The sequence below is a fragment of the Crocodylus siamensis genome, chromosome 14, assembly GCF_052110815.1.
Source record: "Crocodylus siamensis isolate JL-2025a chromosome 14, ASM5211081v1, whole genome shotgun sequence".
NCBI lineage: Eukaryota > Metazoa > Chordata > Crocodylia > Crocodylidae > Crocodylus > Crocodylus siamensis.
The window spans coordinates 22,747,615-22,761,850 of record NC_143408.1 but is presented as its reverse complement, the minus strand read 5'-3'; the positions used below and the strand labels follow the sequence as shown (position 1 = coordinate 22,761,850).

Sequence of the window (14,236 nt, the reverse complement as noted above, 5' to 3'; positions counted from 1 at the left end):
GGTTGGGCATTTATAGCCCGAGCTAAATCATGGTTAGTCACACCCCAGGGCCCTGCTGATGAACCCTCAGCTTTGTGTTTGTGTGTTTAACTGCATGGTAAAGGCCCTCGATTGTGCACTTTGCAGCATACCGAGGAACACATTTTCATCCACCAAAAGAATCATGGTATCCTCACAAGAGACTTGTCGGCTTCCTTTCACTCCTGCTCCCTTTATCATCTCCCCAGTTTAAATAGCCCTGGCCCTACCTAGCGCACAGCCAGCACATGACCACTTAACAGTGCTGCTGTGAACTACCCATGCATAGCAAGTGCTTGTCCCAGGGGTGGTCATGATGCCCCCAGTGCCCAGGATACCCTTGCCAACCTGGCTCCCTTTGGACACTCTCCCCTTTACTCATCCACTACACCTTGATGCTATTAGGGTCGCAGGAAAGGGAGGCAGCCCCACATCTTTCCAAGCCTGGTCTTACTCTTATAGCCACAGGTACCCACAGTCATTGCCTTAAGGGCTAATTATACGGGCTCTATCATCCCCAATACCCGCTCTCATGCCTCACAGATGATATGCTGACATGCCCTTCCTGGATTACAGGCTCTTTGCTCTACGTGGCTTCCAGCTGTGAGCTCTAGTCTTTGGCTCCTCTCCAGAGCCTAGCCCTGCTATGCCAAAAGAGACTCCTGGGCTCCTGTTTCCACTAGTCTCCGGCTGTGGACCTGCTCAGCTTCCCCCAATCTCTGGGCCCTGACCCTGATCCTGGGCTGGTCAGACCTTTGGTCTCCCAGGCCCTGCTGATAACCACTTCTCCAGGGCTACAGGCCTTAGCCCCAGTCTGCTGGGCCCTGCCTCTGCCCTTCTCCAGGCTACGAGCTCATCCACCCCTATTTCCAGGCCTCTCTCTTCCTAGGCTATAGGCTTACCCATCTCTGTTCTCAGGTCTCCCATGTTCCCAGGCTCTGTGCTGCTAAAAAACCCTGTTGCCAGGAGCGCCTCTCTCTCTGGCTCCTGAGGCTAGACTCTTTGACTAGCTCAGGCCCTGGGCTTATATGCCTCAAGCCCAGCCCTCTTCTGGTCAGGTGGCCTTTTAATTGGCCCATGTCACACCTGCGGGCTGCTTTTCCTGCAGTTTTTCCTCTAACTTGACAGGTGCACCAAGTGCCCTGTAACACCATGGGTCCAGAGGGGCGGGTCACCAGAATCCTGTCTGTATCAAATACCCACCCTTGGATCTCTCCTCCTTTTCCTAGGGTTGGATCCCCAGGTGTCTGGAGCGGTATGATTTTATAACAGCTGAAGTTTTGGTCCTCAGCATTTAATTTTCCTGTTTGTCCCTCCTTTGTGTTGCATCTAGGACAGCAGTCAGCTTCAACAAGAACTGTAGGTTAATGGTTAACTCCTTACAGGGGCCCTGTTTCTCACATCTACGTTTGACATTCATCAAAGAGCCTGTAATCCAGGTACTAAGTATCCACGTGAAAAATCAGCTTTCCTTCTGAATAGTTCAGAAGCCTGTTACCTAAAGTGAATATTAAAGATTGCAGAAACAAATGCAGAACTCACATTTTTGAAAACTTTCAGTATCACCGTAAGCAAAACTCTTGGTTAGAAAAAGCCTCTTTCTTCAGTACCGTCTCCTGCCCATAACAGAAGAGAAGGCCTTAGCTTAGCCTCAGAGCCTGGCATAGACTCCATACTCCCATACCTCATGCTGTTAATGCTGACTGAACTGCCTGTCTTATACCTAGCTATGTTGCCAGCGGCTTCTGCTGTTGAATGCCATTGCCTTTAGCTAACGTTCAAATGGTGGCCAAACACAATTCCTCCTCGCACAAAGGGAATTACTGCTTGAAGCATATATGAAGCAGGATGCAAACATATGAACTGTCTTAGCACTGTAAACAGCTCAAGGGCAAAGAAAAAGCCTAGATAAAGCAGCATGCAAGAATAGCCCTGCTTATCTGACAGGGGGCTGAGGAGTAGGCAAGATGATCTCATAGGTCTTTCCACTTCTAAGACTTATGAATACTGGACACGTTTAGAGACTCCCCACCCAGCGACTGAATCCAGAAAGGTCATATAGTTCTGGTCAGGACAGTGTCATTGGTACAACAGCGGTGTCAGTCTGATTTCCCATAAGCAATGACCCATGTGGTTAAGCATCAGTGGAGGGATACCAACTGTACACTAAGAGATATCAGACACAAACCGTCCCAAGTGGTTAATTCTGTGCATGGGAATTCCACCTCACCGGGTTTGATGAACAATTATTCTGCTGGTGCTTTTTGTGGTTTGTGATATCACCAGAAACCATAGGCCCTAACACCAGAGTTACTTTCCATTTTAGAATGACCAAGTAGACATAAGCAACCAAAGCAGCATAAAAACCACTTTGAATCCTTTCATGTCTAATTATACCATATGACTGCTTGTATTTGGTCCTTCCTGTCTGCAAATTAAACTTTCTGACTATGGAAATATATAGTCAGTATACATACTGTTCCTAAATCAAGATGCTTAGCCGGTACTTATTCCAAAAAGGATATTGCTAATGCATAGCGAAGCAGTTGGACCACAGACGTAGCCCATTCTGGAAACATAAGCCTTCTGGGAAGACCATAAGGTATATTCTTCTAGTGAGAAAAAAACAAAACAAAACAATTCTTGTGTGGTCTGATGGTGAGGGAAACTGGAGCCCATAGTGTTCTGCCACAGAGGATGAGTAATTCCCACAGACACCAATGAGAGTTTCTTCTGGCTACTGGGTGGTGGAGCGGGGAAGAGACAGGGCTTTCCCTTGTATCCAGTGAATAGAAAATGCAACCTTCTGCACCCCTTTCCTTCTCCACTCCCCCATCTTAATATTTGGCCCTCACTCTACTCCCATTAAAGTTGTTAGCTACCCAGACATCGTGTAAGTCACTGGTTTTGCCTGCACAAAGGTGGTCATTAACCTCTCTCACCAAGGTAGTCCTGCACATTTCCAAAACAGAAGAAGTGTTTTGTGTTTCCACCACCCCTTCATGCACCTCTGCTCTGAGCAGAGCTAGACAGTGCTCTGATTAAGAATGCCATTGTCTTACTTATCCACACTGATCAGTATTGTCTCATGGTTTCCTAGTACTCAGTCTGCCTGTGTCCGTCTGTTTTCTCTCACCTTATTCCTAAATCATAAGCTGTTTGGGACGGGGACTGTCTTCTTGTTCCTTGGGTGCATCGTGCCTAGCACTGTAGGGTGCAGATCCATGACTAAGACCCCAGTGTCTTACAAGAGTCAAAATACCACCTCCGCCTCTAGGACTGCACTAGCAGAGCTGGACTCTAATGATGATACATTTGGAAAAAAAAATAACTTAGGAAAGACACAGTCTGGGTGTTTTGTTTTGCCTCTCTAACACAGGGCTTTGCCCATCTGCACACTTCACATGGGTGCTGGGAAGTTTAATCATCAGAAAATGCTTTGAGGTCTTCTTAGCAAAGAGCGTAAAAAGAACCAAATATTCCTATACTCTCCACCTGCAATGGTAACTTGCTAGGATAAGTAAGTGCATCTCATTTCCCTCCTACTGATCAGTTCACATAGCTGACTATCACTGGCAGCAAACAGTATTGCCTGTTCAGCACGCAGCTCAGGCTCTCTCCAACTTACTGTGATTGTTGTTTTTCTACCCGTAGACCTCATATACCTGTCAGCAAGTTAGTGGTTTCAGAGTCTTATGACACCTACATAGGTAGAAGCTACCAAGTTACAAAAGAAATCATCAGTGAATGTAAAGGCAAAGGTAAGTGGTGCTGCTTCTGCTGTATAATGCTTCCATAGGGATCAGAAACAAAGAGCTGGTTCTTCACAGCAGCTGAGATCCTTAATTCACCTGGGTGTCTGAAACAAAACCGCATATTTAATTCTCACTCTTCTCCCCAGGACACTGGCAGTTCAGGACCCAGATGGATCTAGGTGTTGTTTCAGGCCCAACTTTTTCAAATATTCTGCTCTCTCTCATTACCAGATATGTCCACAATCACATCAGAACAAGGTGCCTGTTGAGACAACTGTTTTTAGGAGTCCTAATGCCCATACAAGCTGTGCAGTCTCCTCTGCAACTCACCACCACGATATTTCCACTCTCCTATTTCACTCAGCAGAAGTGGAAGGGGAGTCTGCATGCCTTAGTCTGGCTGTTAGCAAGCCCCATTCTTGCTTAGTCTTGAAATCACTACTGCAGCAGCCCAATTTGCACTGGGACAGAGACAGAGCATTCTCCAAACATTACCTTGAAATAAACATGGGCGAATAGAGCCAAACGTGAAAAGCATCGGGATGGGATATTTCTAGAATCCCAGTCACGTCAGTAATTATGTCGCATTGATCCTTCCTACAGCTTTTCAGAAATCATTGTCCCAGGAAAGCAGGTAGAATTGCCCAGAGGCCAAATGCTAACACCTAAAGTCTGTCAATTTTTGCATGCCTAGCTTGAGACGCCTCAAAAGGGGCCTGATTTTCAGAGCATAAGCATTGAATAACCGAAAATTAGCCACCCTTTTAATATGCCTCGGGTTGAATTTAACAGTCAGGCATCCAAAATCCCTGGCCAGGTTTACAATTTTTACCTGGCCATCTCCATCTCTGCTTTTCCGTTTGAAAGATAAAGACAGTACATGCCTCAGGGGGGAAGAGACATAATTAGCACTTGTGTGTAAAGCACTTTTGGGTAGGAAAGCTTTGGGCACTGTTCCTGGATTAATGCAGCACCTCACTTCCAGTTTGATTTTCCTTTTTTTTTTTTTTTTTTTTAAGAGTATCAGCATCTGAAGAATTAGGAATATAGGCTACAATTATCAAGCCTGGATGCCTGAAATTAGGATCTTGGGTACATATCCACCCAGCTGAATAAAAAGGACTTGCTTTTCAGGAGGTGCTCCAAACTTGCATTGAAATCAAACAGGGACATTCAGCAGCTGTGACCGGATGCATTTTCTAAGTAGCTGAATAACCTTCAGGCACCTGGGTTTAAAAATGTTGAGCACAAGTAGGTCTGATTGTAATCCTGTTAAGTATTTTCCACTAAACATTTCAAAATGAAGTGGAAAACTTCCACTTTTGTTCAAAACTCATCATGTTTTTTTGTACAGTAGAGAAACCAAAATAGGTTTAATTGGAAAAAAAAAATACCTACGCAAAACAAATGAAATCCCCTTCTCAAATTTTTTTCTTCAAAGAGTCCTTTTCTTTTCTTTTTCTTTTTAAAAAAAAAAAAATCAGAGCAGCAAAGAATTTGCAACCCCCTCCAGCCATACGCACTTCATTAAAAATGTCTCAAGTATTTGTAGCAAGCAATATTTTCCATATATACAGACTGCATCATTAGATACGACACTAAACATGGTTAAGCGACATAAATAGACAGGATCGACCTTGGACAGCTGCTTTTTCTCCCCCTCCTCCCGAATGCAAATGTACCCCAAACACTGTGTTTATTCCTTTTCTTGCAGGAAATAACATTTTGATAGTGGCCCATGCATCATCTCTTGAGGCTTGTACTTGCCAGCTCCAGGGGCTCTCGCCTCAGAATTCGAAGGACTTTGTACAGATGGTCAGAAAGGTAATTAAGAACAGCGGGCAAAGCTCTCCGGCTAATGAAACTAAAGTAATAATTTAAATCTCCTTACACTGCAGAGGAGACTTTGTTCCCAGTATCAGTTAATTCAACCCATTGTCTGAGTTTCAGAGACTTAGGAAATTATGCAAGTGGAAAAGATTGGCTTAAGAAGCTTATCTTACATGTCACTTTTGTGACGGATAACACAGGATCAAAATACAAGCATACAAAGGGCTGCATGTTGCAACTGCATTTTATGCTTTGGGGATGGCAGCATCTTAGTTTTCCTTCTTAGGCCACTTCAGAGTCCTGGTGTACTCGGGGAAGTAACCTGAAAAATAACATTGCCCACTTACAGGTATTTGCCTCACTGACTGCGTGTTGCAGTGTTGTCTGTGTTTCAGCACTTGCAAGCACAGCCTGGGACCTGGAAATCTTGTCTTTGGCCTTGCTTGTTATCACTATTAAACGGAGATTTGTAGCAGAAGACTTTCACACTGAAGACATGAGAGCTAGAATAGGATCCAGATCACCCTCCCTTAGCTGTACTGGCTTTTCTGGCAATAGCGTTAGCCAATCTATCCCTGCTCCCCGCAACGTGCACACAACTCCTTACGGCAACTCTTTAAGTTAGATCTGCAAAGTTATCATCTGGCCTGATGATAATTTGCCTGCAGAGATATACTTTGCAAACAGCATCTGAAAGTCCCACCCAAATCCTGCTCTCTATCAGATTGTAAATATCTTCTGAACTCTGAATTGAATTCTCCAGAGAGCCCAAGTGACTTTGGAGAGAAAATTGTAATGCCGTTTGAGAACCCCATCCTTGCTCCAGTTCTATCACTACTCACTGCCTTTCTATTTTCTTTCAATATTTCTTGATGCAGATTCCATACTTGGGCTTCTGTTCCTGCGAAGAACTGGGAGATACAGGGGTTTGGCAACTTACAGACCCCCCCATCCTCCCTCTCACACACGGACCAACTGGAGGCTTTAACTGGCGAGAGACCTTATTGCAAGAATAGACAAAGCTAAACAAGCAAGCAAAACAATGGCCTTTCTAAGCATTGGAGAATGTCTCTTATATCTTGTGCTTATTGACAGTGGAAAAAATATATATATTTGTAACATTTTAGGTGGATCACTCAGCTGTTCTAGCATCTCTCCTGTAGAGTCACATTCATGCAAAAAAATCTCATCAAAAACTTAGGTGAATAGGAAAGGGCTCAATTAACGGAAGGAATATAAGAGTGTATAGCCAGGTGCTTGCACTGCAGGGAATCTCCGCTGGGTCAGGAATGCAGAGCCTGGATACATTTTTCCTTCTTAAAATTGAGCTCAGATAACAAAATAATTCTCACTGCCTTCAGCACGATGTTAATAATAACTAGGACTGTGAAAATAGTGAACTTTCAGGGGTTGGGAGTGAGGTTCAGTTGCAAAATTTTGCAGAATATATTTGCAGTTTTGTTCTGGGCCATGTTGGCACCTTCTTCACTTTCCCCAGATTGTGCTAAATGGCAGTTTTGTGTTCCCCCAGGATACCTATACACTCAACACATTCTGTAAGATATTCTACCAAGCTAGAAGAAACAGCTCAGCATGCCAATTGTAGGTAACTTTGAACTATTCCTGTTCCTTACTGTGTTAGGTGCCTAGATATCACACTGGTGGGCATGTTGCAAATGCCTGAAGATAGCTAAAGATGTACAACGTGGATCAGTGTCCAAAGAGAATTCTGAATCTCAAAGTGGTAAGAGGTTAAGCTCACACACAAACAACAGGACCATTTTTGAGTAAAGAACTGGAGCATTTTCTTCTCAAATGGGAATGAAATAAACATTATTCCAGATGTGAAGGCTTTCGGATTTCTGTAGCTGAAAATTCACTCCTGTACATAAAATTTAAGCATCACATAACCACTGAATTCCACTAAAGACCTCAAAACAGGGTCTTGCTTGATGCACAGAGTTCTGAAGCTAGACCTCTGCACAGGCATGAATTTCACTCCTTTCTGGATATTTCGTATAGCCCTAGCTTAAGCAGTCTTCTCTGAGGATCGTTACAAGGTCAAAACGATAAGCTGTACATTCAGATCAGGTTGATTACTTTGCTTCCTTTTCTTTACTGTTTATGTGCTATCTGTCTAGAATACAAAGCAGAGCGGAGAAACGGTTCATTGTAATAAAGAAATTGAAACACTAGACCCATTAGGATGCTACTTTTTCATACTGAGCTAACATCTTGATCTCATTGAAGTCACAGGAACTGCCAACATAAATCAAACCAGTGATCCTTTTAGTCCAGCATCCTGTCTCTGGCAGTGGCCACCACCAGCTGCTTCAGAGGAGGATGCAAGTGGGTGGTTATGGGATAAGCTGCTACCAGAGAAAATGTCTTTGACTCCCAGTAATCTGATTGGCTTATGCATAAGAGTCCGAAAACTTTTCGAAATAACATTTGCTGTTTGGGCCCTAGTTCAGGACATAGCTTGAGATCATGTGTAAATTGAACTGAATCGGACTTCAGCACACAGGAAAACATATGCTTTTTCCAGAATTGGGACTTAATTCCGTCTATTCTTTCTATCCATATATATTATTAGGTTGAGGGTTTTTAAGCCCTGCCAATTAGGCTTGACCATGAGGGGGAAATAAATACATAAATAAATAAAATCACATTAATTTCAGTGAGATCAGATTTAGCCTCATGTTCAACATACCCTATTAACCTAAAGAGAGCCCACTCCCTTCCTTCTTGAAACAGATAAAAGCTGGTCTTGTGGGCTTCAGTGCAAGATCAGAATTTCAGAGGCGTTAGCTACGCTTGGTCTAGAATAATAGCAACTAGCTTATGACATGGAGCTTACCAAGAGAAGTATAGCAGATACTGTACAGAACTTGAATCAACAAATAGCTCACTCTGTGCAATATGTACATTTTCATGACACGTAACAATAGTCCATTATTTATACACTCACAGTATACGTAATACCTTGTAGGACATTCGTAAATGCATTATTATACCAGGGATGTATACTGAAAAGTCAGGGAGATAACTTATATGACAGAAAGACACTGCGCTGATATCTGTGCAGTTATATTACTGTCACTTTTTTTTTTAATTATAATTTAAACTATTTTTGGCTATGTACAGACCTTCTGAAGAGTGTTTACTGCTTGTTTTCGTCCATGCGTACTCATTGCAAACTTGCAACAGCATTTATTTAAAATTAAATAAATAAATGACAATCAAACCAAAAACAGATTTGGCTATTGGTGTATATTTAATTATGTGGATAACCTACTGTTACATGCTGCAGGCTTGCCAGATATAATATAGTATGCTGGGTAACATGTATGCAAACTGGTGACAGGCTATCCAGATTCAACCTTTATTAATCACCATTACAGGAATTTGTTTAGACAGTAGCATGTAATATGTATGGAACAAAACTTATATGCATAAAATGTTTAATATTGTAACCGATCCTTACATATAGTTAGTATTTTAAAATAAGAGTTCAGTTTGAGAAGGGGGGAAAGACCTCAAAATTATTCTCATCTTACAAAAGTATATTTTTGGATGTTTGGGAAAGTATTTCGGCAATTGCAGTCTGATCTCACATTTTAATTTCATGTGCCAGGAATCTGAGCTTAAAAACAAAAAAAACAAAACAAAAAAAAGCAAAAATACTTTCTTGAGTATTTTATTCTGTATTAGGGGTTTTAAGTTAAAGAAACTAGTGCCAATAAGATACGTTTTTATTCATTTTAAAACCATTTCAATGCATTATTGAAAGGGAGATAAAAACTTTTAAAGGAATGTATAATTTATTTAGAAAATTCAGAAGGAGTATTGCTGCTTCCCATGTGGCTACATTGCCACTTATTGCTGTGCATTCAACAGCACTTTTGTGTTTTGTCCTGGAAGAGCATAGGTCTGATCCAACCGGAACGAACATCAGTCTTTCCTTTGACTTCCCCAGGAGTCCGATCAAGTCCCTTCCATTCAGTTCAGAGTAACTGCAGTCATTAGATACTCATCCAGCCTTCTGGTTAAAGAATAAGGCTGAAAATCTTGCAAGAGCAAACTGGAAATTCCAGGTTTGGGGTTGTGTCAAAAACAACATGAGAATCAGAGACGCAGTCCAAGTCAAGCGCAGTTGCAGATAAGTGGAGATGGTCAGCAGCCACAAGAAGGGTGAAAGATGGGCTTAGATAGTAAAATAGAAAAAAGGATATAGAAATCTGACTCAAAGGTTTCTCTAGTGCTTGCTGGGTTCCACGAGCCCTGAATCCACTGTAGTATGGCCTTTATCTGAATGTTTTGCCTATACCTCCTGCCCTTAAGTGCAGCAGATGGGGTTGCAACAGCCAAAGGCCTTGATCCTGCCAACTCAGAAATGCAGGTGTACCCCTTCGCCCACACAGGCTCCACTGACATGTATGAGATCCTACCGGTCACACCATTGGCTCTGCCAGACACAGGACACACTGTTCCCATTGTGCTGAGTGATATATGATTTTGTCCATTGTTTGTGGCCATTTTACTGCAGACACAGGGTGCTATGTTTGCAGGGTGCTGCATTATAAAGCTCCCTTTATATTGGGTGCAGGTAGCTGCAGCCAGCTCCTTCTTGGGGCCAGGCCTCCAGCTGGGGTGAAGGGCATCGCTCTGTTGAAAAAAATCAGCAGATTATGCCTATTTACAGAGGGGCATGGCAGCCAAGTGATTAGGGCATCTTGCTACAGCTCAGTAATCTGAGCCTTGCTTTAGCTCCATGCTCAAGTCCACCTTCCAGATGTGAATGGGTATTCAGGGGAGATGGAGATGGCAGACATCGTTCCAGCCACATCACTCCCGTGTGAGTTTTCGGTTACAGAAGCTGTTGTGCCTTAACCACACTAGCCCAATGGGCTGCTAGACTCCGATGCCCCTATGCATTAGCTGAAGGTTTGAACTGTTATTTCTATAAAGTCATTTGAGAAAATTTTAAGAGCAGCCAACTTTTTCTGTGGCATTCATTGCTTTTTATTATGGCTATTCTGAGCATTAGAAGCGAATCTGCTGTAACCAAAGAGAGAGCCATTTTGTAGCAAAGAAAAAAAGTTGCGATTTTGCAAGGAGAGGAAGGGAAGACAAATCTAGCTTGCAGCGTCCCAGCCTAGAATTAATACCTTAGGGACTCTGATGCTCTTAGATTTGTATAGAGTGCCTCTATTTTAAAGAGGGTTTGTAGTTGTATAGAGCATCGTCATCAATGCAGCCTTTCCCCTTAACTAGCTGACAGCTGATTGAAATGAAGTCTTCCCCCCCCCGCATTTCAGTTATATAGTGTTCTTACAAGTGGAGGGCCCGATTCAAAGCCCACTCAGGCAAATGGAAAAAAATCCCCATAAATTTCAATGGGCTAGGGACCATGCTACACAAGCTGCGATCCTGCCAAGTGTTCTCTACCCTCAACTGCCATCGACCTCCGTGGGAATTAAAGACACTTTATTGCTGACAGTGCCGAGCCCTTAAGGCCCTGATTCAGAAAAGCACTTCAGTAGGTGCTTACATCCCATGAATTTAAGTGGAAGCTAACTGAAGAGTACTTAAGTGCGTTTCTGAATCAGGATGCAAAATGAACTTGATATTAGATGAAATTCAGATCTATCTTTGCTGGGAAATCCTTCTCTGTGCAGTTAATTGAAGTCCTTGCTGTGAGACCTAGAGGCATTGCTTCTCAAGTGTACAGTTTAAAAGCAACAGTGACCTGCCCTGTTGAACCAATGGTAGGTTATGAACATACTCAAATATAGATGAACTGCAATTCATGTCAACATGCTGCAGAGTAGTGGTAAGTTGTACACACACTGCTGTGAACTTGGGTAAAACACAGAATTTACACTTAAATTGCATTCCTATAGATGAATACAGGAGAGGACATAATATAGATAGTTGGTATATAGACTTGGGCTGATATTTAGCATCCGATTACATTCACATTCATTTTAAAAAGAGGGACACAGGATATTTTAGTCAGGCAGCTGCCAAATGATTTTCAAAGTTTAAACACGGGACTGAGAATTGATTTGCTGTATTTGTGATTATACTTCAATACTTAAAACATATTGAAATTCCATAAGACAATTACTCATAAGAAAGAAAAAGTCTAGTAGTAACAACAAAAAACCTCTCTCTAAATGCAGAAAACATCATTTTAATCTTAAATAGACATGAAATTAGGTTAGCAGCAAATACGTTTAAAATGAGGTATAATTGATTAATCAAGCTGTAAATGCAATTGATTGCATACACTCCTCAGATGCTATTTAGATGACATTGCTTCCTCAAATACCTGAACACATTTACTGCTTGAGTATTAATGAGATGACATAATATAATGGACAAATATATGGCCAGCTTCTTTTTATTAACTTATTTTGTTCCCACTAAAAAGTACTTTCTGAAGTTTTTCTGTGAGCCATTCCAAAGACTTGATCTTTTCCAATGGACACACTCTCTTCCCCCCCCCCCCATTTAAAAGCTGTTGTGTAGTTCTGTTTATTAGGTTTTCTGTGTGATCAGATTGTATTTATTTGAGGGAAAAAATGTTTGTTGTTTAAAGAAAACAATCGTTGTATTGCCAAATAATTGCAGTAATTCCTTGTGACATCTGTATCTCTTTTTTTTATTTAAATCTCAGTTTCAAGTGCTAACAAATGTTGAAGCCACCACCACATTTTGATTTGCTTGTTACATTAAATGGATTTCTCAAAAGCTAAACAAAATGGTTGACAGATGATTTAATAAAGATGTTGTGCATCTAGAATAAAGCCCTTTGGCTGATATTTTGCCTGTCGAGTACATTTAACCTCCTATTCCTACCTAAATTGAGTGAATCTTGAGCAACCACTCCGATAAAGCATATAGTGAATTACAACCCAGTGCAGAAAGCTAGAGCAACAAGTCCTGCGCATCACAGATATCCCATTTTGAAGCCTTCAGCAGAATTTATATGGCACATAGACCCCTTCCAGATCATCTTCCCAGGAAGTCAGCTGCATCTTGTGTGAGTTACCTTGCTCAGAGTTTCTCGGGGTTACTAAAATATACTACTGATATATAGAGGACTTCAAGGATTTGATCCGTCTTCCAGTGAAATCAACAGAAATAGAGCTGGGCCCCAAATGATGATCTCTTTTCCATACAGTAACCTGTGTGAGTTTTGGGTATATAAGATTAGAAGTGCTAATTTTATTTCTAAAGATACTTCTTTCATTAGGTGCATCTTCCTTTTCATTGATTTTCCTCCAATATCAATTTTCACAATGCTCCAGTTATCCCTTTTGCTTCCTAATTATATTAAATGCTATTGCCTGGCATTCCTGTTTCTCTTCAAAGCCGATTATTTTAGGGCTGCAGTATAAAAGCCTTATGTTCTTGTCAATTGGACAAATGCTAATGAGGCAACATATTTGCATGCATTGATGGAAAGTCTGAAAAACACAAAGAGAAAAAGCTTCTAATAAACTGCATCTTTTAGCAAACACAACAGACAGTGTATTCACAATTAGCCATTTCTTCCAGTTCGTTCAGACACAATTCCTATGAACACACCATCTTTTTTAGCCAAACCAGCTTCTTTATTAACAAGCAGATTTTCTTGCCAATATTGACCACACTTGCACTGAAATTTTTTGCTGCTACCCAGAAGGAGCATTTTAACATCTTGCAACATATTAAACATCCCTCAGCACTTCACTCACCATATAAAAATAACCCCAGTAAACAACAGGCATTGTTTAAAACCTAGCCATGTGGGTTTATGGGCATATGCAACATGCACAACTTCCTGTAGGATCATTGTGAAAACTTCCACGATTACTAGAGGACAAAACTCTATTCTACTCTGCCACTGGTCTTCTGGGCAAGACGGCAAATCTGTTCACTCTCTGTGCCGCAGTAACAAGGCTTTTGTTGGCTGGGTTCATCAGCACTGAAAACACCACCCACAAAGCATTCACCTAGAGGAGTAGCTGACCTGGGCACTGGGAGCTGCTCCATTGTCTAAGGAGTCAGGAAATACTTACGGCAACCAGGACGGAGTCCTAGTCAAGTGCAATCTTTATTGACCCTCAAGCTACAGCCATAGGGCCATGATACACCCTACTTACACACACTTAAGGTACTGGCGTGGCATCAATCGCCTTAGTATCAAAGCAGCTCACAGTCCAACGCATTTGTCCTCTCAACAGCCCTGTGCACTTGGGCAGTGCCATTATGCCCATTTACAAAACAGGGGACAAGGCACAGAGCTTAGGGTGCATTTGTTTGAAAGGTATTTAAGCACCTAAAAGATGCAGGGTGGGATTCTGAAGAGCTGATGAAAAATCTCCTGCACCTTTGGGCACTGGTTCCCCAGCAATCTGTATTTTTTCCTAACACCCCCCCCACAACCTTCAAGCCCAAGTGTGACTTGATACAAGATAAGAGGTCACAACGCCTGCCACCCTACACTCTTAGCACATACATGAGGTCATTCAAGTTTCTTGCCAGTGATCAGGGGAAAGGAAACCACCCAGTAGGAGGGTAGGAGGCTAGGCGACACCAACAGAAAATGGAGAGGGAGGCAGAGCCCCAAGTGTGATGAA

The 14,236-nt window shown here is 42.1% G+C and overlaps 1 protein-coding gene across 1 annotated transcript in view; it reads left to right on the top strand.

Annotated features, from left to right (window-relative positions):
• UBASH3B (ubiquitin associated and SH3 domain containing B) overlaps nt 1-9,287 on the top strand; it is a 91,588-nt gene extending 82,301 nt beyond the window's left edge. The window contains exons 12-14 of the mRNA XM_090027058.1: nt 3,673-3,779; nt 5,488-5,597; nt 6,482-9,287. Coding sequence (XP_089883184.1) covers nt 3,673-3,779; nt 5,488-5,597; nt 6,482-6,619 — 355 coding nt within the window. The 3' untranslated portion in view covers nt 6,620-9,287. The remainder of the gene's footprint in view (nt 1-3,672; nt 3,780-5,487; nt 5,598-6,481) is intronic.
• Nucleotides 9,288-14,236: the final 4,949 nt, after the last annotated feature.